This window comes from Populus euphratica, unplaced genomic scaffold (genome assembly GCF_000495115.2).
Source record: "Populus euphratica unplaced genomic scaffold, PopEup_1.0 scaffold761.1, whole genome shotgun sequence".
NCBI lineage: Eukaryota > Viridiplantae > Streptophyta > Magnoliopsida > Malpighiales > Salicaceae > Populus > Populus euphratica.
The window spans coordinates 11892-35463 of NW_011500628.1; the positions used below are offsets into that span (position 1 = coordinate 11892).

General features: G+C 36.7%; 4 protein-coding genes and 1 long non-coding RNA gene across 5 annotated transcripts; 2 read left to right on the forward strand and 3 right to left on the reverse strand.

Moving 5' to 3' along the window:
• Positions 1 to 253: 253 nt before the first annotated feature.
• LOC105115764 (mediator of RNA polymerase II transcription subunit 11-like) lies at positions 254 to 1307 on the reverse strand. The gene is made up of 4 exons (XM_011012779.1): positions 1142 to 1307; positions 944 to 1060; positions 648 to 863; positions 254 to 578 (listed from the first exon to the last, which is right to left on the reverse strand). The coding sequence occupies exons 1-3, from the start codon at positions 1193 to 1195 to the stop codon at positions 648 to 650; spliced, it is 387 nt and encodes a 128-aa protein (XP_011011081.1). The 5' UTR covers positions 1196 to 1307; the 3' UTR covers positions 254 to 578.
• A 1730-nt stretch (positions 1308 to 3037) lies between these two features.
• LOC105115765 (uncharacterized) lies at positions 3038 to 8520 on the reverse strand. The gene is made up of 3 exons (XM_011012780.1): positions 7076 to 8520; positions 3770 to 3940; positions 3038 to 3539 (listed from the first exon to the last, which is right to left on the reverse strand). Exons 1-3 carry the CDS (start codon positions 7466 to 7468, stop codon positions 3468 to 3470), a joined length of 636 nt encoding a protein of 211 aa, XP_011011082.1. The 5' UTR covers positions 7469 to 8520; the 3' UTR covers positions 3038 to 3467.
• A 5041-nt stretch (positions 8521 to 13561) lies between these two features.
• On the forward strand, positions 13562 to 14927 carry LOC105115766 (uncharacterized). The gene is made up of 2 exons (XR_840386.1): positions 13562 to 14280; positions 14607 to 14927. It is a non-coding gene; the product is annotated as an uncharacterized LOC105115766 (long non-coding RNA).
• A 344-nt stretch (positions 14928 to 15271) lies between these two features.
• Positions 15272 to 17790, reverse strand: LOC105115767 (uncharacterized). Its single transcript, XM_011012781.1, has 3 exons — positions 17157 to 17790; positions 16226 to 16683; positions 15272 to 15537 (listed from the first exon to the last, which is right to left on the reverse strand). Exons 1-3 carry the CDS (start codon positions 17545 to 17547, stop codon positions 15478 to 15480), a joined length of 909 nt encoding a protein of 302 aa, XP_011011083.1. The 5' UTR covers positions 17548 to 17790; the 3' UTR covers positions 15272 to 15477.
• A 1892-nt stretch (positions 17791 to 19682) lies between these two features.
• On the forward strand, positions 19683 to 22960 carry ATCES1 (Alkaline phytoceramidase (aPHC)). The gene is made up of 3 exons (XM_011012782.1): positions 19683 to 20057; positions 20448 to 20787; positions 22101 to 22960. The coding sequence occupies exons 2-3, from the start codon at positions 20531 to 20533 to the stop codon at positions 22612 to 22614; spliced, it is 771 nt and encodes a 256-aa protein (XP_011011084.1). The 5' UTR covers positions 19683 to 20057; positions 20448 to 20530; the 3' UTR covers positions 22615 to 22960.
• Positions 22961 to 23572: the final 612 nt, after the last annotated feature.

Sequence of the window (23572 nt, forward strand, 5' to 3'; positions counted from 1 at the left end):
CCCCCCCCCCGTGTCAGCTCAGAGCAGCCCCACACTTAACTGGAACTACATCTGAATGCAGGGGAGTCCTAAAGTCGTCAATTTGTAGTTACTACATGGAGTATTAGAGAATATTGAGATAAGGATAGTTGAATGACAATCATCATTGGTTAATTTACGCTCTTTAGCTATTTGTATAAACAAATGATTCTTATATTCAAATGGACAACCAAAAGAACCGGGAAAGACATGGTGAGCTTGCTTGAAAAATTTAGGCAACTCGAAAAATCAATATCAGAAATGGAATAGATAAATAGATGAGTACACGCCAATAATGTATGAAAAAAGCTCATTAGTCTATCGAGGAGCTAGCACATATGTCTAGGATGAAAACTTACAATAAAGTGGATAGATAGATGAAGAAAATTTAAACAGGAGGTTTAGATAAGGTGGCAGTAACAACAGAACAAGAGTGATTGTTTGACAACACTGAGACCCCACATGTGAAGCAGCTGATGATCAAGAAAGAATCAGCATGGTCAAAGGCGCATGCTTACAGATATTGGAAAAACCAGAAAGTAGAATCTCCTCTCCAAGACCTGCAAAATAAAGATTGCATTGAGGGAAAGAAGCAAGTAAAGGTGAGAGCCCAGGGAGATAGGGAGTACCTAGAAATCCATGGGAGAGGAGGCAGAAGCAGTAGAATCATGGGCATGGTGGTATTGCGGAATGATAGTTTGGGTGATTAGATCCAATTGAGAAAGGATGTGTTCCAATTTGCTGAGACAGATTTCATTAGAGATTCTACAAGTGTAATCACTCTTCTCGAAGGGACGATACTCACAAGCACTTTTTATTTCATTCCTCAAAGTAAACTGAATATCCTGCTCGTTACAGCTATTAAATTATAATAATTGAAAGAAAATAATTTTAAGAAAAAAGAGAGAGGAAGAAGGGGTTAGACCTTAATCATTTGCATGAAGTCACGGCAATGGTTGTTGATGAATTCTTTTCGAGGACCTGTTGGATTTGAAAGCTCATCCATTACTCCTCCTGCTACCTCCAAAACCCTAACCACTGTCTGTTGCCCCCATCCAAAACAAATAACTATTCTCTGCTAACCAGATTTCAAGTCGTCAAATCAATTAAACAAATAAATTACCTTTTCGACGTTTTGAAGGCGCTGCAGAGATGTGTTTTGCGTCTGGGAATCCATTGCTGTGTGCTCCCTTGCGATAGATAGTCCACTCCTCGCTTCTTTTCTGTCCTCCTTTCTCTCTCTCTTCCTCTAGTCTCTCTCTAGAAGGAGGGGCCCGCAGATTGATAAAACTGCCTGCTTTCTTTTTATTTATAGGGAACTCATAAACGACGTCGGCTGAGGGTATTTTGTGAATGTTGTTTAATTGGTTGGGCCAAGGGAAGGAAAAGCAAGAGGAGGAAGCGCTGATGACTGCTGTCTCCTCTAGACGAGGAGTCGGCCAGCGGGTATGGACAGGCCATTGAACAGGGAAGGCAAGCAATGCGGCAATATATTTCTTTCTCCGGTCCACCAAATAATTTGAAATATGGAACAGGATTCTGTGGGTTTTGATTTACAAAATGAATCCAGGAGGGATGGCATTGGATATTCATCCTACTACAACAACTGAATTATGAATTGCGAATGAGCCTTCAATGGAAAATCTTGAATTTTATTCGTGATTATGATTGGATAGGAGGAATACAATACCTCTCCGCGCATGCATCAGTTACTGGTTAATATAAAATGGGGAACCTCCAGAAATTTAATGGAAGATGTGGTATTTATTATTCAGAGAAATGCAATGGATTTTTTAACAAAGAAGAAACGTAGCAGAGGAGAATTCCGTTTTGGATTTTTAAGCTTGTTCTTTATTGAAAATAACCTTGGTATTTATAGCCATTCTACAATTCATAGCAGAAAATACTAAAAAGAAGGAAGAAGATACTCCTCCTATCAACTTGATTGGGTTTGATGAATAGATCTCCATCAACATTGGAAAGATGAGAGATAAGTTGGGCAAGGCACCAGATTGCACCATTCAAGTTCCTCTCATCTCCCAGGAGTAACACCACCACCATGCACATTGAAAAATTGTGGCTCGTCTTTAATTTCCCACTTCCATTTCTATATCTTTTGTGATCAAATCTTGTGCTGTAAATCTTTCTATGGGAGCAACAAGCATGTGCCAAATCAGTAGAAAAATACAGCAAGCAGAGCTTGAATTCTTTAATTAATGAATCATTTTAGCAATTGCCATTAAAGATTTATAAACACTTCTACATCTGCAGGCACGATTACTTTTCTGAGGCAGAAGCTGCGGTTGCAAAGGAATAATCTTACTTTGAATCTCCTGCAAGAAAGCCACTCTCTGCCTTCTCGTAAGGCTTTGGATGGTTTAGCAGTGATTTGGATGCAGCAATTGGTAAGTTGAAGAACATTTCGTTGTGCTTTTTAAAGCCATGATAACCACAAGTGCTATCTGCTGATTATTTCCTTTTTGAGTGAATAATTTGCAGTTCTTATTAGTTTGAGCAACTGTAAAATCTTACTTTGTAAACTGCTATTCAATCGTTCAATTTTTGTTGTCCCTGGAGTCGCATAGGTTCAATCATCATCTATCTAACATGCCTTGCCAATGATAAAAACGGATTGAGATCATCTCCTGCTCCCTTCATGTTTTTTTAAATTAAAATCGTTGAATTTAATACATACATGAAATTAAAAGAAGAAAAAAAGAAGATGAAATTAATAGAAAAAACCCCTCAACTCAACTCAACTCTTTACCACCTAACTCTCACTCTTCCCTTGTATCATTGGCTCATGCATTGATTCATCAATAACAAGAACGAGATCTATAGAAGTAGAGACGTAATAAAGATCCACCAGTAGCTTTTCCTTAAATTTAGACTGCCTGCATCAGTCCTGCCCGCATCAATCCAAGTTTTACCAAGCAGTTACACGGATGAAATTCATGGTGGTTGGTCTAGAAACCAGAAACCACCAGGTTCATAGATCAATCCTAACATCACTTTCAAGTTTAGAAAAAGTAGTCACTAACATTATGTTTAGAACAGAAGTTTCAATCACCTATCGTTTTACCTTTGGGCATACAAAACCACAAGTCTCAAATGACATTTCAAGAAAACCAGAAAAAAAGAAGGGGGAAAATCAATTGTCCAATAATTAAAAAAATAGATGTCGTCATCTTACAATAGCAATCAGCTCAGGACAGGTCTTCAAATGAACTAATAGTTAATGCATTTGCCACTCACACCCTTTCCCTCAGTAACTGGCGGGCAAATAGATCATAGGGAAAATTGTCTCCCATTTCGCAACAAAATACACCATTTGGTAAAAATCCTATATGTCAATAATCTTAAGAAATGGTTCCGCAATGTATCAACACCATTCTATTTCACTCTTTTCAACTGCCCATCTCTGGACAGGTCTTTTGAACCAGTCACCATCAAGAGAGCAGGCCTAGACTCAAATCCAAAGTGCTTTCATTCAGGTCTTGTCGTACCACCTGATTACCATCCTGAGATTGAAGCATGTTCAAACCAAAATTAGATGGAAACTTGCGATAAGAACTTCAAATGAGAACATTCCTCACACAATACTTCTGTATATTGTGGAGCAACAGCATACCGAGCAAAGGCAAGAAGTGAATTGTGGGTGTCAAATTAGGCCATATGGAATTTATGGACTTTTCAAACAAGACACCCTGTATGGATGGTAAATAAGAACATAAATACATTAACCAGTCACCTGATTTTCTTCCGGTACATCATTGATGTCAGGTTTTTCATCAGCACTGTCACTCTTGGAAACTGGCTCTGCAGCATTAGGGTCAGTATCACTTGGTTTTGATTCATCATCAAACTTTTCTGATGCCTCTTGTTCTTCAGCCTCTTTTTTCTGTTTCTCTAGCAAATCAACCTGCATGGTCAGACAAGCCAAATAACAGACAATAAGCTTAGTTAACAAGACAAATGCAAATTAGTGTCTTTATCTGGCCTCATCGCAGAAGCATCGCAAAGCGTACCAATAAATCCTGATTTATGACCCATTTTAATACCAATGCCTAAATTTTAAAACAATTCATTTGGACCCATGATACTAATTTATGGTAGGCACTGTATGCCACTTCAACAGTGCCGAGTTCTCTTTCCCTATGGGTCTCCACTAATCTATTGTCAAACTCCTTTTCCTCTTTTTGATATGTAGAGTGCAAAAATCTCTATGAATGCCGCTAGCAATAGCATACCATCCAAAAAATCAAACAAATGGGAAAGATCTCTTGTTCTTATTCCTATTATAAAATCAAGATTGATTCATGTGACAGTATTGATACTCCTAACCAAATCTTTTTTTTACCAAGGCATGCATAAAAATTTGCTATTGACACAAGTAAAGCTAAAACAAAGGTAGTATTTATATCATTTGTTGTTACAGCAAAAGTTTTTTTTTATGTTATTCTCAATGATAATTTTTGTATTTATATCATTTCCAATTTTAGAATTGAAAGCAATTATAATTCATGATAAAACAAATGCCAGATTTATTGAAAAAACAACACCACAGGAATATAACTAAAATCAATGACTGATGAAATTTAAGATTTCATCTTCATTAGCAAAAACTGTCGGGTACACCAAAAATGTGTAACCCATTACTTTGCACACTCTTTTGTTTTGCTCTTACAATAGAACCCAAAGTAATGCTTTTGGTACACATTCCTGTCTGTTTCCAACACAGTTCACAATCTCCAAAAACTCTTCCACCATAACACAATGGAAATCCATGGTCCCATACGCGAAGATCTATGGGCCTCTATACTATTTCATTTAGCTTTAAGTCAAGTATTACACCAGCATACTCAAGTTTACACAAGGAACTAAGAAAAGATTATCACCACTGACTTGCCACCATTTGAAGGTACCAGACAGCCTCTCGTGTTTTTTTTTTTTTTTTCCAGTCAATTAAGAAAAAAATGTACCAGGAAAAAAAGTCCAAATCTTGCGCTCTCCAATCACAATTTCATTTCAATGTCTCTCTATCAATAGCATCTTCAATAAAATTACTGTTTGGCCCATAGTTCAACCAATCACCAAACAATTAAAAACCACTCCTCATGTGCATTAAATACACCGACATTTTAACAGAGTGTGACAAATAGAATAAAAGGAAAACTATACAAGAATTTTGTCCACGCAACTGTTTCAAAATGTGTGGCAGTACCATCTTCATGCCACAATGAAGCACCATGTCTTCCAAAGCTAGATGAATGGTGACCACAGAACTTGTTTATAACTAGATGCATTGTTTTGTAACCCTAGACATATGCTGTAGGACATCACTCTAAGCACCCAGAGATTTTAAAGCCTGCAATGTAAGATATAGAAATGTCATGTGTACATCTTGACATTCCACTAATGATCTACTGCACTCAACTTAAACTAAAATGACAACTTTCAGGCTCTTGGCTTGCTATAATATTGAGTTGCGAACTAACCAAAAAAACAAAGGGTATAGATGTCATTAGCTTCGCATTGCAATGAGAGTAGCCAGTATACAGACAGCCTCACAAAACTTTGCTACTGCCTTGTGATTTAGTAATTCTAAAGCATTTCTTTCACACTGAACCCACAACAATTGTAGGCACACTATATCATCATTTACAAGCTTTAGTTTCTCACTTTCTCTTATTCTTGAGGACAAGGAACAATTGCATTCAATAAGGACAAGCAAAGAGGCTCTGAAAATCTCTCCAATAAAGCCTTTCATTGATTGCTACAAGGGCATCCAATTTCTGAAGCTTCATTGAACATGCTGGGAACATGAGACTAATTAGATTTAAAGAGGATTTGATGCATGATAACTGTATTTTCCAAAAAATGGTATTTGCATAGCTAAATCAATAGTTCTGTCCTTACTACCATTCAAATAAATCAAGCTAAGACAACAAACTGCCAATTAACTTTGACAAGGGCATGGGTACCAAATACTTTTAACTGAAGGAAAATATCCTAAAGTTAATTGACATTATATGCTAGCAATTCGAACCAACCCAAGTTCTAATTGGGCCACGGGTGCATCCACCGACACCTTACTTTGAACCATCACTGAACCTCTAGTTTACCCTTTTTTTTGTGCTAGTCAACCAAGCATAAGCTGGTATAAAATGAAAACCATAGACAATTAGCATAAACACAGTTGTGTTCTCTCATTAATTTCAGCTGAACATCATTCCATGTTCTGTGTAATTGACTGACATAACTACACTGATTACCACATAACCAAAAGTATTGTGCTTTACAGGTGTAAAACTCATGCAAGTTTTCTTGTACCAATTGCATCCTTGAAAGGCTTTATAACTGTAACTACCTGTAGTGTAATTGACACTATCCAACAATGTCATTTTTTCCTCGTAATTAACTTAGGAAAACCTTTTGGGATCAGGGAAACCCACGAAATGGAATATTTGTTATATTGCCAATAGAATGAGGATGGAATCTATACCCAAGTAAATGTCTGAAAACTCTAGAAGGTAGCCAAAAAGCAAATTAAAGTAGACTTGAAAAGGAATGTCAGAAAGTTAAAGTGTCTACATCACAATCTACAAATACTACCAGTGAGGCAGTCTTTCGGTACCAAGTCCACAGTGTCCTAGGGTGACTGAGAATTATAGCTTTGAAATCCTACTGGAGTTGCAATTTTTTTCAGTATCATGCCCGAACTGTCCCTTGTGCAAGCCTGAATCGCCATGGGCACTTGTTATTTTAGTTCGCTTTTCTCAAATAAACATCAATGCAAGCAAGAAAAACAAAAACTTTCAAAAAGCCCTCGTAAAATCCTGACAATCTAACAAAACCCGTTAAGTATTTTCTCCAGAATTCCTCTATTTGATACGACAGGGTTTTACTGAGAAAACAAAAGGCACTGTTCATCCACGATCCAGATCTAAATCAGGCAACCTAATTCCACAAAATCCCATGTAATCTTTAAAACCTAGATACTAAAAAGAAAAAAAAAATCCAATTGAACCAAAGAAAAGAAAATGAAAAACAATACCGGGATGTATTTGAATTTACGCCTGGGAGGCTCCTCGGTGACGTCGCCATTGGAGAGATTAGCAATTTCGTTAGTAGTATTAATATTATTACCGTTGAAGTGGTTAGTAGTAGATGAGGAACCGTTGGATTGAGACAAAGGGGTCCACTTGTAAAGCAATAGATGGGAGCCGTTATTACCGTTAGAAGAGCTCGAATGATTAGCGGCTGAAGAAGCAGCAGCAGCAGCAGCATTAGTGGTAGCGTTATGGTGATGCGAGTGAATGCTGTTTTGGGTGGATGATGGGTTGACATGGACCCATCTCTTCTTCCACTTCCTCACCGGCCCACTGAACACCGTGGCCGGCCCGTAGCGAGTGGAAGACCTCCCCAGCCGTGCCCCGACTCCTTCCATTATTACTTTCAAACCGGTGCCGGATCTACTACTAGTAGTAATCCTTCTCCTATCCTTTCCCTTCTTGTACAATTAGCTAATTGAAAAGGAAAAGGAAAATAAAATTCTCTCGTCTCTCTCTCTCTGCCTCCTATTATTATTTTTATTAAAACAAATGTAGAGAGAGGGGGCAGTGATGGGTTTGGTTGCGAACGCGGTTTGGGGTTATTTATGTCTACCAGCAGTGAATGGAGAAGGATTGCGAGGGCGGTTACGTAATAAATATAAAGGTTAACTCTTTTGGGGAGCTCAAAACTTGACTCTTTCCTTACCTTACCTTTCGCTATCTCTTTTTCCCTCTAGAGGAGGGGAGGAGAGGAGAGGTTGCCGATATTAGATCCAATTATTGGTTTCGGCGGCTACTTTGCCTTTGAAGATTTCATTAGCCATCTGGAAAGACGAAGAGGGTTTTGCTACGAGAGGAGGTGGTCCAATGACTTTATTTCTGAATGGGCCTTTTAGTGGAAAAGGAAAACTGGTCCATCTTTCAATGGGCAGGGGCAACAGCATGGAGCGACATAAACAAGCTTCGCATGGAGCTTTAGATGTGCGGTTCAGATGTTTCTTCCAGCGAGAGACTCGATATAAAAAGCAGCCTGTAGCACCGGGAAGACACACCTGCCCGCTTTCACATCTTTTCTTCTCCGGTCACGGTGCTTTCATTCATTCAAGTCTTAGTGTATTGGGATGTTTTTGGGTAAGCTACATGTACCAAGGGGAAGCACACCAAAAATGGCCTTCTCCTTGAATTGCCAAAGCGGCTGCAGCTATATCAAATGAGATGCTAACTGGCCGGCTGTCGTGTGAGGTGGATTTTCCCATCTCCGATTGACTGATCTGCTGACCGAGCTTCTCACAATCTATTCATATTATTGTCTGTCTGTCTTTGACAGAGATATATTAGATTAGATTAAAAGGGAGAGCAGAGGGAAATGGCATAGGATTTAGCCTTATCAAGAGACCCCTCTCTTACATCAATCAATCAATCGTCACTTTCCAGGCTCTATGCTTTGAATCTCCCAGCAGTCTGCGTCTATCCGTGACTACACTCTCTCTCTCTCTCCCCCTTCTTGCATTGCACATTTCAAAAGAACAGAAAAGAGGAGCATGTTAAAGCAGAACCAAGGGGAGAGCATCTCCAATCTAATCACTTTGAAAGCGATATTCCTTCTTTCATGGGCCAAAGGATCTTATATTAATAGTTTGTTCTGAACTTCTTTTTATCCATCCCATCTCCAAGCCTTATCCCTCACCACAACACTTGTCTAACAAAAAAAAATTAGGTGACCCGGCTTTGACCAGTAAACTTTTTATTAAAATTTTTATTTTAAATATTTTTAAAATTAAAAATATTAGTTAAATATATCGAATTTAATGAACTTAAGAGATAGTTAATTCCAAGCAACATGGACTTTGTTTGAATTTGAAGTTCAGTCAAGTAAACAATAACAAATCTAAAAATTATAAATCTAACAATTAATTAATAAATTATATATTAATTGTCAAGTACACATCAATGTATGCTTAATAAATATACTAAATTCAAAATATTTAAATTTGATAATAATATATTAACTTGATTTAATTTTAAAATAATATGAGTTTAATAAATATATTAAATTCAATATATCTAGATTTGATAATTAGTCAAGTTTAATATATATGAACTTGATAATCAATCAAATTCAAAACAATATAAATATGATAAATATTAGCACTCAAGATATCTGAATTTAATAAATAATTAAATTTAAAATAATATGAGTTTTGCGTATATATTAGACTTAAGGTATTTGGATTTGATAAACACTCAAGTTAAAGGTGCTTGAACTTGATAGTTAATCAAATTCAAAATAATATGAATTTGATAAAACATTTTAGTCACAAAAAACTTAAATATTATCAATTATAAAACTTTATACTTGATTATAGATGATCATTTATAATATAAAACATTAAAGACATGATAAACAATCGTATCTCTTAATAAAAAATTATTGTATGTAGTATAATAATGATTTTTTTATATTTATAAATGTAAATAAAATCTTTTAAAGGATTCTATGCATGCAATCTCATTAATAATATGAAAGATTTTTTTTGCTCCTCTCATTAATATTATTGAAAGGTAAAACTTTCAAAAATTTTCTTTTTTTATAGAAATGACAATATTCATATAATATAAATATTCTCTAAACTATACACGTAAATCACACACAAACTTTTTTTTTTCTAAAACAAATATATAAAGATTTCAGAGTATTAACGAACTTAAAACTTAAAAATAAATATTTTTATGCTTAAATTCAAGGTTCTTTAAAATTATTTATTACTTTAAGTTATTTAATATTTTATTTATAATTATACTAACTTTAATATTAAATTATCTTTAAATTATTTTAACTGCAATTGTTTTTATAAATATTCAAGGAGTTTTTTTAATTAAAAAAAAAATGAAATACTTTAACATATTAATTATGTATTTTAGATTTTAAAACATCATCTTGTTTCTTATTTAGCTATCGTTTGAATAGTCTTTGTCGATTAAAAAAAATGCAAGTATTTTTTATAAGCGAAAGCACGCGGACAAGCTTTAACTAATGCCCTCTAAAATAATTAAATTTCAACTGAAATTGCTTGAGTAAAACTGTGTTTTCTCAACCATATATATACACGTAAAGTCTGTTACAATGGAAACTCTTTATAAGAGTTGTAGTTACAAAAGGATTTATTTGCAGAGACATGAATAAATAGAGAACTAGAAACAATGAAACACTAGGTACATTTGCAGAGACATGAATAAATAGAAAACTAGAAACAATGAAACACTAGGTAACAGATATCAATGTTTATCGTCAATCTTAGTATTGTGAACTTTATCCTTATCATTCCCCCGTAAATTGGCAGGGACATTTGTCTCAGAAAATTTATCCTAGAGGTAACAGAACCAATCAACCTTGTATCTCTTGATAAAAATATCTACAGGTTGTAGAGAGGTGGGAATATATTGAAGTAGTATATCTTTATTGGCCACTATTTTTCTAACAAAGTGGTAATCCTCTTCAATGTGTTTTGATTGGGTATGGAAAGCAGGATTGGAGGCAAGAGTTAAGGCACTTATATTGTCACATCATACGATTAGAGCTGAAGCAAGAGAAACCTGCAACTCACATAACAACATTCTTAGCCAATACACCTCAGCTGTAACTAGAGCCAAACACATGTATTCAGCTTCAGTACTGGATTTTGACACTATAGGTTGTTTCTTAGCAGACCAAGATATGAGATTGGACTCAATAAAAACACCATAGCCATAGGTGGAGTGTCTATCATCAAGATCACCGACCCAATTAAAGTCACAATAGACATTGATTTCAAAGGAACCAGGTTTATGGAAGAGACTATAATCAAATGTGTGTTTTAAATATTATAGCACGCGTTTGGCTATTGTCTAGTGAGCAAAAGTAGGTGCTTGCATATATTGACAGAGTTGATTTACTGAGTATGCAATGTCAGGGCATGTGAGAGTTACATACTGTAAAGCCCCTACTGTTTGCCTATATTCAGATGGGTCTGAAATACTTTCTCCATCAAACTTGGATAACTTAGACCCAGAGACACAAGGTGCACAGTATGAACGAATACTAGTGAGTTGCACACTATCTAGAAGATCAATTATATACCTGGTTTGTCAAAGATGTAACCCTGAAGAATTGTGTATGGCCTCAATTCCCAGAAAATATGTCAACTGGCTAAGATCCTTCATAGCAAACTCAAGTTGTAATTGAGATATAAGAGTGGTAATAAAATCTTGATCATTTGAGGTAACCAAAATGTCAACCACGTAAACTAAAAAGAATACATGGATATTGTCACGATGACAGATAAATAATGAGGGATCAATTTGTGAACTTTGAAAAACAAGATCAAAAGTGCAGTGAACAGTCAATTAAACCAGGCACGAGGAGCTTATTTCAACCCGTAAAAAGATTTATGAAGCTTACAAATGAATCGGGGGTGTGCAGGATCAACAAATTCTTTATGTTGTGTCATATAAATTTCCTTTTCTAACACAACATGAAGGAAGGTGTTAGAGACATCAAATTGATGCATATCCTAATTAAAAGGAATAGCGATGGCAAGAACCATTTGGACAACAAAAAGTTTGATGACTGGGCTCAATGTGTTAAGAAAATCAACAACACTTTTTTCTATATATCCCACAGCGACTAACCTAGCCTTATAACGTTTAACACTGTTGTCAGATCATTGTTTGTGTTTAAAAACCCATTTACATGGAACCAAATTCTTACTAGGGGGATGAGAACATAGTGACCATGTGTCATTCTGTAACAAAGAATGAAATTCACTGTCCATTACAGCACGCACTTAGGTATAGATGATACTTGAGTGTAGGAACAGGGCTCAACACAAACTAGACCTGCATGCAAAGCTTAAAGGGGGTGATGAGTGGAATATAAATGAAAATCAAGAAACTCATAAGGCTTATGATGATCAGTCTGTGATCTAGTGATTATTTTTGTGAAAGACAGGGCACCATTTTGGAGGTTAAGGATGGCATTGTGGTGGTGGTTAAAAGAAGGATTGAGAGTTGATGCACTAGGCATGGAAATGGATCTAGAAAAAGATTAGCCAGAATGGAGAGATGGGAAAGAGGAGTAAAGATGGAATTCATTTGAATTAACAGCTGGAACAGTATGAATATCATGTAAGGTAAGGTCAGCAAGAACCTGGGTAGGTAAGGAAGTTGCTGGGGGAGGAGAAAAATTAAAGGATGAGGAGAAAATATGTGAAGAACAAACTTGGAGACTTACCTAAGAAGGAGATGCAGTTGGCAGGATATGTGATGATGAAGTGTGCAGGAAATTACTCTTCATCAAAAATCACATTTCGAAAGATATAGGTACGTCTGAAGGAAGGATCAAAACACTGAAATCCTTTGTGATTGGAGCTATAACCAATGAAAATGCAAGGCATGCTACGATATGATAATTTATCATTTGTGTAAGGACGAAGACATGAAAAACATTGACATCCAAATGCTTGAAAATATGTGAAGTCTGAAGGAAGATGAAAAAGACATTCATATGGTGAAACATAATTAAGAATTTTAGTAGGAAGTCGATTAATGATGAAGATAGCGATGAGAAAAGCATCAACCCAAAATTTCTTTGATAAACCTGATTGAGCTAGAAGAGTAAATCCCATATTTATAACATGATGATGTTTCCTCTTAGCGAGACTATTTTATTGAGAAGTGCGAGGACATGATAGTCGATGAAAAATTTCATTATCCCTTAAAAAATATTTAAAGATGGTGGAACAATATTCACCATTATTATCACTTTAAAATTGTTGAATTGTGAATTGATATTGTTGCTCTACTAAAAGCTTGAATTTAACAAATATAGAATAAATATCAGACTTATTTGAAATAGAAAACATCTAATAAAAACGAGAAAAATTATAAATAAAAATAACATAATAACAACAATCATTCAAGAAAGGTGCGAAGTGGACTAGACATCAAAGTGAATTATTTTTAAGAGAGCAGTGCATTCTCTTGATGAATCAAAAAAGGATCAATTATTTATACTTGTCTAATTGACAAGATGTAAAAACTGATGTTTTATTTACGAAATCACTGGAAGAGAAAATTTAAAAATAACACAAAAGACTTGTCTAATTAACAAGATGTACAAACTGATGTTTTATTTACGAAATCACTATTTGGAAGAGAAAATTTAAAAATAACACAAAAAAGAGTATAAAAAAAATGGTCTAGACGACATTGCCAAATGAAAATAGGAGTTTTAACGCTAACAATTATTGTAAGGGTATAATATGGTGAAATAAATAATTAACAAAGATTGATAGGATATAATTTATTATTATTTAGTCCGGTCAAAAACGTGTTTTCCAACAAAATATTCTTAATAAAAAAATCAGAACCAATAAGTTTAAAAAGAATATTATTATCTTGACAGAATTTATTAATAAAGAGGAGATAAGCTGGTACTTGAGTACAATAAACAATATTATTTAAGATAGGAGTAGTAGAAGAAAGGGTTTTAATAGAAACATTGCATGAGATATATGCAAACATGTGCCGTTATCTACGCCCACAGAAGAGAAACTGGATTAGCAATAGTTTAGGTAACATGCATATTAGCACCATTGTTCGCGTACTATTGATATTAATTTAAAAGAGTTTGTATTGGCTTCTGCAACCATGACAGCTAAGTCAATGGGAGGATGATTCCTTAAAAAGAGTAATTACTGCGGTTAAAGCAATCCAAGGCCTGATATCGCTTGTAGATTTGGCATGGAGATCAGGAACAAGAGTCAGAAGGAGATGATGAAGATGGGCGTGGGAGGTGAGGTAGTGGCTGCCGAACCTGAGAGGAAGCACTACCCGATCCTTGAGATGCCCCTGAGAAGCAAGATTTATTACTGCTGTGACGAGAACCTATTTTGGCTGCAGGCTTTCTTTCAATCCAACCTTGCTGGCAAAATAATCTCCATGGTTTTGTACCCGCGCCTTCCCAACCTTTGCCTCCGATGCTAGCTCTTGACTTGGAAAGCATGCCACTGTCTTTGCCACAGGTGCTTATGGATCCGCTCGGTCAACTGAAACTCCTGCCCGTGCCTCTACCGCCCAGCTGCTTTGCCTGGACTCCTAGCTCCAGAGGGTTAGGAAAAAGGACTGATGGAAGAAAGAAAGAGTCAAGCGATAGACAAGAGCCATAGATGTTTGCCTTTCTAACCTGCTGCTTACTTTTCACTTCCATAACAGTTATAATTGCAGCATTAAATTACAGAAAAAAAACAATTGGTGTGGGAAAACACTGTATACCCACTCACACAACACTGTTTTTCCCACTTTTGTTTACAAGTCTTTTTTTATTTTTTCCCTCTATCTCAAATTATGTGGTGAGCCGTCTAGAATCACCTCTCTCTCTCTCTCTCTCTCTCTCTCTTGGCCTTTTCCTTCTTTTTATTCAGAGCAGAGGGGGCAGCATTGAAACATGAAACTCCTATCCCTCTTTTAGTCTTGCCTTCCTCTTTCTGTTTGCAGGGAAGCGGAGGTAGTAGAACCAGTAAAGGGAGCTTTAGGAAAGTGGGGGTTGTTTTTTGATGTTAGAATCGGCACGAGATTGTTGTCCATTGGAAGTGAGGGGGAAGGAGTTGTTTACTTAACATGATAGATGGTTTATACCGAGTATGAAAGAGAAGGAAGGGGAGTAAGTTCGGGAAAGGAGGTATTTTTTTTTAAAAAGAGGAGGACTATGGGTGTTTATTCATTCTTCTTATAATGGTTAAATAGTTGAAATTTGATTGTTTATTGTGATTTTGTGTTTTAATTATTTGTTTTATTAACTAAAGCTGCTTTAATTTTTTATGGGTTTATAAATTCTGATTTTTCTTCACGTTTTCACTGAGAAAGGAAGTGCCTTTTATTTCAATTTCATCTGGGATTTTGTTTCTGACACGTCCTGCACTGTTTGAGGATATAAACCATGTTAATTTCATATGGGGTGTGAAGCTCAGTTGTCTTATGTGCATATTTTCCAAATGAAATTCTCGTTCATATTATCATTATAGACAGTTGAAGCAGCAGCAGTTGCCAGTGTGCTTTCAAGAAGATGGAGATATCTGTGGAGATTTATGCCAAACCTCAATTTGGATGTTTTTAATACTAGCAGAACGCCAAACTTAAGTGCCTTCCCTTGTCTTTATCGCTTTCGAAGCAAAATTGCTCCCTTTAAGATTCCCAAATGGGAGGTAGTTACAAAACTAAATCATCAAAAGTACAACCCGAAGAAACAAATGCTATTATTTCCTTCTACACTGCTTAATTTACCCTTGGCCTTGGCCTTTGGCTAGCTATTGGTAGCTACCAAAGCACTCTTCTGGAAATTAAATTAGCAACGATCATGATCAGTTGATCACCTGTCTATGCCATTGCTTCTGAATGCAGCAGTCAAATGGCTAACTCCCAGTCCACCCTACTTGCGAAATCATCTCTGCAGTAATAAACTCTGACTGGCAAAGTCTCATACCCAGTAGCTCGTTTTGCAGGAGTGCCCTCGTGATCAGACTTCGATCCCGACGTTCTAGTTGACACTTCATTTAATGTTGTCCGCTTGTAATGACCAAACCACTTTGCTTGCAAGTACCCCTCTCTCCTCCAAGGTGGCACGTGCATTCCCACGGCTTTCATGGATTCTCTCATTGCATTGCACATTAATCTCACAATCTGCTTAACATCCTCAGGCGTCCCAACGTACACTCGGGGGAAAACATCAAGCAATTCAGCGTAACGACTGGTGGGACGAGCAATTTCGAACTCTCCTGCGAAAAACACCTCAACAATGTAGCGATTTCCACTAACATTCACATCCACATACTCATAATCTCCTGCTGGATGCCTCCCAAATTTCTCCCACCGTGATTTGCAAAGACCTTTACAAGGACAGATTGCGAACAAAATTAGATGACAAATAAGTAACATTGCTACAACATTTTAATTTTGATTGGTCAAAATGGTTAATAAATGAAATTGCCAATTCAAGATAAGTGTCGGCATCCGACATTGGAGCAAAATTGTATTTACATACATATTCAAATAATTCGTATGTTCATTAAAAAAAATTTAAAAAAATGGTATGTATCATATGAGATAAAACAGTCCACCCTACTTGCGAAATCATCTCTGCAGTAATAAACTCTGACTGGCAAAGTCTCATACCCAGTAGCTCGTTTTGCAGGAGTGCCCTCGTGATCAGACTTCGATCCCGACGTTCTAGTTGACACTTCATTTAATGTTGTCCGCTTGTAATGACCAAACCACTTTGCTTGCAAGTACCCCTCTCTCCTCCAAGGTGGCACGTGCATTCCCACGGCTTTCATGGATTCTCTCATTGCATTGCACATTAATCTCACAATCTGCTTAACATCCTCAGGCGTCCCAACGTACACTCGGGGGAAAACATCAAGCAATTCAGCGTAACGACTGGTGGGACGAGCAATTTCGAACTCTCCTGCGAAAAACACCTCAACAATGTAGCGATTTCCACTAACATTCACATCCACATACTCATAATCTCCTGCTGGATGCCTCCCAAATTTCTCCCACCGTGATTTGCAAAGACCTTTACAAGGACAGATTGCGAACAAAATTAGATGACAAATAAGTAACATTGCTACAACATTTTAATTTTGATTGGTCAAAATGGTTAATAAATGAAATTGCCAATTCAAGATAAGTGTCGGCATCCGACATTGGAGCAAAATTGTATTTACATACATATTCAAATAATTCGTATGTTCATTAAAAAAAATTTAAAAAAATGGTATGTATCATATGAGATAAAACAAGTTATCTAAGCAAATTAAGGCATCTTTTTTTTGGTATTGCAGGGTTTTTTTATATATATATAGTTTTGACTCGAGAAAAAACAAGTAAGATAACATCAATTTGATGTCTTTTCTCTTCGCAACAGCACAAAATGCCTTTAGCAGAAATAAGAGGTAAGAGAAAGAACGAATTAATAGAAAGACAGATCGAGAAGGAAAAACATAAATTTGTTTGTTTGTGTATACTAGATAGGGAAAATGCACTCACCAGCATCAAAGCCGCGGTCACGTAAACGAGACATCAATCTATGCTTAAAGCTTTGGGATGATCTTTCTCCTATGAACCCTATCTCTTGGCAAATCTTTTCTCTCACGTCATCTATGGTATTCAGCAAATTCACTAACCTTTCTTTGTTTTCAGAATAAGAGCAATCCGATGAGTCTTCAAGACGATCTCGATGACCCTTGTTTTGATCTCCTCCGGTACCTCCAAATTGATTCCTATATTCTGTTTCAATAAAAGAATTGACAAGATCAGCAGAACTGTTGTCGGGAGAGAAGTGCTCGCTCTTACCACTCTCGTAAAGCCTAATAACCCGAGATGCCTCGTTGAAAGCTGCAGCTACCCTCTCGAACCTCACCGGGCCAGTGTTAGCCATATTTTTCCTTGACAAGCAGTACTGCTATATAATTTTCTTGATTCTCTCCTCGCCTTTTAGTACATGCTTTCTCGAAAGCAAGCTTTTGATGCTATATATGTGTGTGTGAGGAGAATGATTTCAGTAGAAATTAAACAGAAACTTCAGGAAGAAGATGGTGTAAATTAAGATGTGGTGATACAGTGCTGTATGTATTCAGATTAAGGGAGAGGAAGGGCGACACGAAGATGTCGATATTGTGAAGACAATTATATATACAACTGGCAGGATAGGGCTGAAGTGTGTGGGACTAGCTATGACCATGACTGTGTCCGTGTGTGTATGTCGACTTTATTGCGTTAATCTTGAAAGAATCTCTCTACTATTTAAGGTCTAGGTTCATTGCCTAATTGGCACGCATGCATTGCCTGTCGGCGCCCATCTAAATTTGGCTACCTGAGAAGCTGCTGCTTGATTTTCAGTATTTTGTTTCTTAAAACGATACACGGGCGGCATATTCCCGGCCGGATGTGCATGCGTTTATTTACTACTTCTCCTCTTTAAATACGTTTTCTAATCTATGATTTGAGTCTAACTCAACACAACTCACTCACTTGAATGACTCACACATGCGGTTATTTTCCCTTCTTTTTAATTAATTATAAAAAGGTTTTGATTGGGTTCCTTTCGGGGGACGCCTGCATGGATAGCTCTGTATATTCTACACTAATTATTGATCATGACCCAACATGTACACACCCGCGCGGGCACACACACACACACACACACACATATATATATATATATATATATATCACTTAAGGTGCATGATCCTTGAGCATAATAATAATAATAATAATAACAATAAAAATAATAATAATAAATTTTATATGATACGCCAATAATATACTTTATACGATACGTCAAGGAATTAGAATATAATAGCATAAGAATAATAATTGTTGTTGGATTCAATTCTTTATTGGTGCATGATCCTTTAGAATATAATAGCATAAGAATAATTGTTGTTGGATTCAATTCTTTATTGTGATTTAATTGAATTATAGTGTTTATTTTGAATTTAATTGATAGATAAACTGAATTCATGTTTAAAATAGATAAATTAATTCATTTTGTTTTGTTTTATATGTTAACTTTTTTAATATATAGTCCATAAAGAGGAGATCATGCATAGATAGGTATATTAAAAAAACTAGTTTTAATATAAAATTTCACCTCTTTAGAAAGAAAATTATAGATCGAGGAGGTGATCTCTGATTTATTTTTATACTATTTTTAGATTTGGATTTCATTTAAAATTCAATTATTAACCTTGGAAATAACCTCAAATGCATCAATCGGGTGTTTATCAAGATCTGTTTAGATTGAAATCATATCAATATTTAATGTTTTGTTTTTTTTATATTAAGGGAGATTAATAGTGTTCTAACGAGAACGGCAGAGATTAGAAGGGGGTGGGCTGATCAGTGACATGCATGCATGACCACTAATGCTCGATCGAATAGTCAAGGATTGGATTACTCAAGCACTACAGCTGAGCAATTGTAATAAGTAAATTATGAGTGTCAAGATCAAGGATACATATTTCCCTTAATTTCCTATACATATATTCTTGGACGTGGAAAATAGCCGCAGTGCTCTTCTAACAAGACTGAAGTGTTCTTAGGATGTCTACACACACACACACACACACATGTCCAAGTTCAATGAATCTAATCCACACACACACTCCCTTCCTCTCTCCATTCAATGAGCCAATTAATTGTTTGAGACTAAACTGAGGTTTCCTAAAGTCATTTACTTTCCATCATATATATATATATATATGATGGAAAGTATGTTCCTACATACATACATGCTTCTCACAGTTAGTTTGTCACACAACGAAACCTTTTTACGGGATGCTTGGTGACTTCACCTTAATTTAATGGTAAGTTCTGACCCAAGATGTTAGGGCATAGAAGGGTTAAATGGGCTCGAGCTGGGGTGTTAAATGGGCTTGCGCTGGTGTGTTAAATTAAATGGGCTTGAGCTGGGGTGTTAAATGTGATGCTGCATGATATGGAGGCCCGGGAACTTGCCGACTAAAAGCTGTAAAGCATCAGCCTCAAGAGAGAGAGAGCGGGCCACTTTTGATTTTTGACTCGCAGAACGAACGCGTAGACAACGACGACGAAAGCAATCGAGAAAAAGTCAAAAGTAGCCTCGCTAAATTAAAAAAGAGGAAAGAGTTTAATGCTTCTCTGGTTCTTTGGATCGTGCGTGCTGCAGCTGCTGCCTTGCCTCTCGAAATGCCGAAAACAGAATCTCCTCCCCTCTCCTACCTTCCCCCTCCTCTTCCCTGCCCTGCTCTCTTCGCCCGATTATTAATTAATTAAGTTATTTGTCTGTTAGCTTTCATTTTAGAAAGAGACGGAGACGGAGACGGAGACATGTATTCTTAAGCCCACCACAGACAATCAATTTCATCACCATATCCTCTCTCTTCTTTTTTTTCCAACTACCTCAAGGTAAATCTTGCTTGCTTGATTCATTCATTCTTGTTAAAAGTAAATTACGAGGGATGGGTTGGATTGGATCTTATCGTTGTTTTTCTTAAATCTGGATTAGTTATTTACTAGATTTGATCATCATTGGAGTTGGGCTTAACCCCAGTTCTATCTCATCTCTTCCTGTTTGTAGATTACTACGAGCCCTGAACTCCTGCCTGTTTTCTTCACCTTTGCACGGCAAAGATGCACGCTTTTTCACATTTCGAGCGCAAATTAAATGAATCTTTTAGATGAACAAAACGAAAAAGAAAAACCCGCGATTGTTTGGCCGTGCTCTCGATTTTTTCATGAATAATCTTCTCCATTGTTACGTTGTCTAACTGGATTTTTGGGTTGCTGAATCTGCAGACACTTGATCTTTTCTGTTTACACCCTACTGAGATTAGAGAATTTGTCCAATCTTTTCAAAGTTTAAGCATACTTCAGCGAGAATGGCTGAGGGAGGAATATCGAGCTTCTGGGGTCCTGTCACGTCTACAACCGAGTGCTGTGAGAAGAATTATGCATATTCTTCTTATATTGCCGAATTCTACAACACCCTTTCTAATATACCATGCATTCTTTTGGCACTCATTGGCCTTATAAACGCATTGAGGCAGCGGTTTGAGAAGAGATTTAGTGTTCTCCATATATCTAACATGATACTTGCTATTGGAAGCATGATTTTCCACGCCACTTTGCAACATGTGTAAGCATCACTCTCTCTTTTTTTTCCCCTTCATCTTTTACACCAATGATCTCTTATCCAACAATTTTTTATCTATGGATAGTTCTCTCATGTTTGCTGGTAGAACACCTGATAGCTTGATGAATGAAAATTTGAATAGAATGCATCATATGCTGGCAGTTGTGATAATTTATTCTGAATTTCCCAACTAAATAAAACTCCTTTAGTTTGAATTTTCTGTTGGTTTACATTGGCAATGCGGTCTTTATCGGGCAGCTCCATTACTACTTTTTTGTCTTCAAGTCACAAATAAATTGTCCTTATCACAAATCATCATCATCATCGGTAGATGCTCATTAGATGCAGTTTGAACCATTGCTCTTGCCTTTCATTTGGGATAGGCTCCTTCCTGGTTCTGTATCTATGGTGTGCTCTAAAAAGATTGATGTGAGTGATTATCATTTGTATATATAAGTAGGGTTGCTGGTGCATAGTTTGCGGAGAAAACATTTAAATAGTCTGAGCTCGTGGAGCCATAATGGTTGTGAACTTTTGTATGACTTATCCTGTGAGAAATGTTTGTGTTACATCACAGTGCAATCTTCTTATTCTGCCCACTGAAGGCAAGGAAACTCAAAATTGCATCGCTGCTTTCTTTCAGCGGTTATTAGAAAAGATCATATCTTTTTTCTTCAAAAAGTTGATTTAGATTCTATGTTTGTGTTATTTTCTATGTCCTGGGGTTCCCACCCTATCTCATTTAAAGGCATTGATGATGTTGGATGGCTCGATGCCCCAAAAGGTACATGATTAGGAATGGCATTAAAGGGAATTTTTCGGGATGTGTGAAAATCTAATCATCCTTTTTACTTGAGTTACATACATGAATAGAGAGTGGCATAGGGTTCATATTAGGAATTGACTTAAGGGAGCGAAAGAGAGTAGGTGGAAAGATCTGTTTTTGCTTCAGCCTCAAGTCCACATGGAAGCATTTGGCAGTCATCCAACAGATAGCTTTCTCAATAGTATACATGTCTGGTTAAAAGAGTTCTGCATGCCTGAAAAGATAAAAACGGCTCAGCTTCATGATGTATTTTCTTCTACATCCACCATTGCTGCAGGCTTAGTGCAATACATTCGTATTCTTGTTGAAATACAATCCACTGACACTTAGAAATGACACCCCTCAATCAACAAGATCTCTCTCTCTCTCTCTCTCTCTCTCTCTACACTTTTTTAGGCTTACCTATATGGAGTGAGTATACTGAACTTCCATGAATGTTTTTTATTGTTGAGATTCACGCTTGAAGATGATGGTTGAAATTTATTTCCAGGCAACAACAGAGTGATGAAACCCCCATGGTATGGGAAATGCTTCTATATATGTACATCCTCCACTCACCGGATTGGCATTATCGCAGTACAATGCCAACCTTCCTCTTTCTGTATGGTGCTGTTTTTGCTGCTGTCCATTCAGTGGTGCGTTTTGGAATTGGCTTCAAGGTGCATTATGCGATCCTCTGCCTCCTCTGCATCCCTCGAATGTACAAGTACTACATTTATACACAGGATGTCTCTGCTAAGCGGCTTGCAAAGATGTATGTGGCTACCCTTCTCATTGGTACTTTGTGTTGGCTTTTTGATCGTATTTTCTGCAAGGAGATATCAAGTTGGCCGATAAACCCACAGGGTCATGCTTTGTGGCATGTCTTTATGGGTTTTAATTCATACTTTGCAAACACGTTCTTGATGTTCTGCCGTGCTCAGCAACGGGGATGGTCCCCCAAAGTGGTCCATTTTATGGGCGTTCTTCCATATGTGAAGATTGAGAAACCGAAGGCTCAATGAAAGAAGTGAATCAATGAAATTATTAGTCTTTGCTAATTGTTTGAGGCACTTGGGAGTTTTGGCAGGCTAGAAAGCAAGGATCATTCACTATTGTGTTCAACTGAACGGACCTGGTGGATAAATATCAAACATGAAAATCGTTCTTGTTTGAGTAGAATATGTACAATACTTGTATGCTTTGCAGGAAGTTTCAGGTTAGATTGTTTGGGTTTTGATAGCTTCCTTTTCTGTCCTAGAAACCTACAATTCCGTGATGAATTTGTTTTGAACTCTGAGAAATCATGAATTTTGGTTGAAAGAGTCTTGACTTTGCCCGTTCCTTTTGAGGGACTTGACTCGTTTCTGATTGGAAAGTTGCGAACTTAATCATTAATCACCCTGATCATTCTTCCTATGTGATCCCTTTTCCTTCCAAGTGTAACTTCTCCTATGGCGGCATTACTGAGGTGGTCGGCGATGAGAGTTTTGATAGTGAGCTCGGTTAGAGCTGTTTCCCATTGAAGGAAAACGGGTGATTTTTTCTGCTTCCTTTGTTTGCCTTGGGAGTACGAAGAAGGCAATCCCTCAATATTTCAGCTGAAATCAATATTTCAGCTGAAAAGCGCGAGGACGGCATGCTTTATCAATCAAATAAATAGTCTGCTGCTGGCACAAGGCACTCAATATTATCGTTAACTTTGGGTGGTGATGCATGGAAGACAATCATGTCTTGACAAGCAAAAATGCTGAAGATTATGAAGACTTTGCGTCTTCTTTTATTTTCTTTGTTGTTCTTATCATTATAATGTTTAGCTCTCCACTTGCGTAATGAAGACGGTGGTGTGGATGGCGAGATTGTGCTGTCCTCACGACGCATACTGTCAACATAGAGAATGTTTGGATTGCACTGTGTTTCTATGAAAATAAATTTGTTTATATGTTTTGAATAGTTTTGAAGTATTAATTTTAAAAATAATTT

What these genes read in the sequence shown, in the direction of transcription:
- LOC105115764 (XM_011012779.1), bottom strand. Translation starts at nt 1,195, where the DNA reads ATGGATTCCCAGACGCAAAACACATCTCTGCAGCGCCTTCAAAACGTC. An exon ending in GCCTTCAAAACGTCGAAAAG is followed by an intron (nt 1,061 to 1,141) that starts GTAATTTATTTG and finishes TGGGGGCAACAG; the next exon opens with ACAGTGGTTAGGGTTTTGGA. An exon ending in ACTTCATGCAAATGATTAAG is followed by an intron (nt 864 to 943) that starts GTCTAACCCCTT and finishes TGTAACGAGCAG; the next exon opens with GATATTCAGTTTACTTTGAG.
- LOC105115765 (XM_011012780.1), bottom strand. Translation starts at nt 7,468, where the DNA reads ATGGAAGGAGTCGGGGCACGGCTGGGGAGGTCTTCCACTCGCTACGGG. An exon ending in GTAAATTCAAATACATCCCG is followed by an intron (nt 3,941 to 7,075) that starts GTATTGTTTTTC and finishes CTGACCATGCAG; the next exon opens with GTTGATTTGCTAGAGAAACA. An exon ending in ATGTACCGGAAGAAAATCAG is followed by an intron (nt 3,540 to 3,769) that starts GTGACTGGTTAA and finishes CTTCAATCTCAG; the next exon opens with GATGGTAATCAGGTGGTACG.
- LOC105115767 (XM_011012781.1), bottom strand. Translation starts at nt 17,547, where the DNA reads ATGGCTAACACTGGCCCGGTGAGGTTCGAGAGGGTAGCTGCAGCTTTC. An exon ending in TGACCGCGGCTTTGATGCTG is followed by an intron (nt 16,684 to 17,156) that starts GTGAGTGCATTT and finishes GTCCTTGTAAAG; the next exon opens with GTCTTTGCAAATCACGGTGG. An exon ending in GAGATGATTTCGCAAGTAGG is followed by an intron (nt 15,538 to 16,225) that starts GTGGACTGTTTT and finishes TTTCGCAAGTAG; the next exon opens with GGTGGACTGGGAGTTAGCCA.
- ATCES1 (XM_011012782.1), top strand. Translation starts at nt 20,531, where the DNA reads ATGGCTGAGGGAGGAATATCGAGCTTCTGGGGTCCTGTCACGTCTACA. An exon ending in CACGCCACTTTGCAACATGT is followed by an intron (nt 20,788 to 22,100) that starts GTAAGCATCACT and finishes ATTTATTTCCAG; the next exon opens with GCAACAACAGAGTGATGAAA.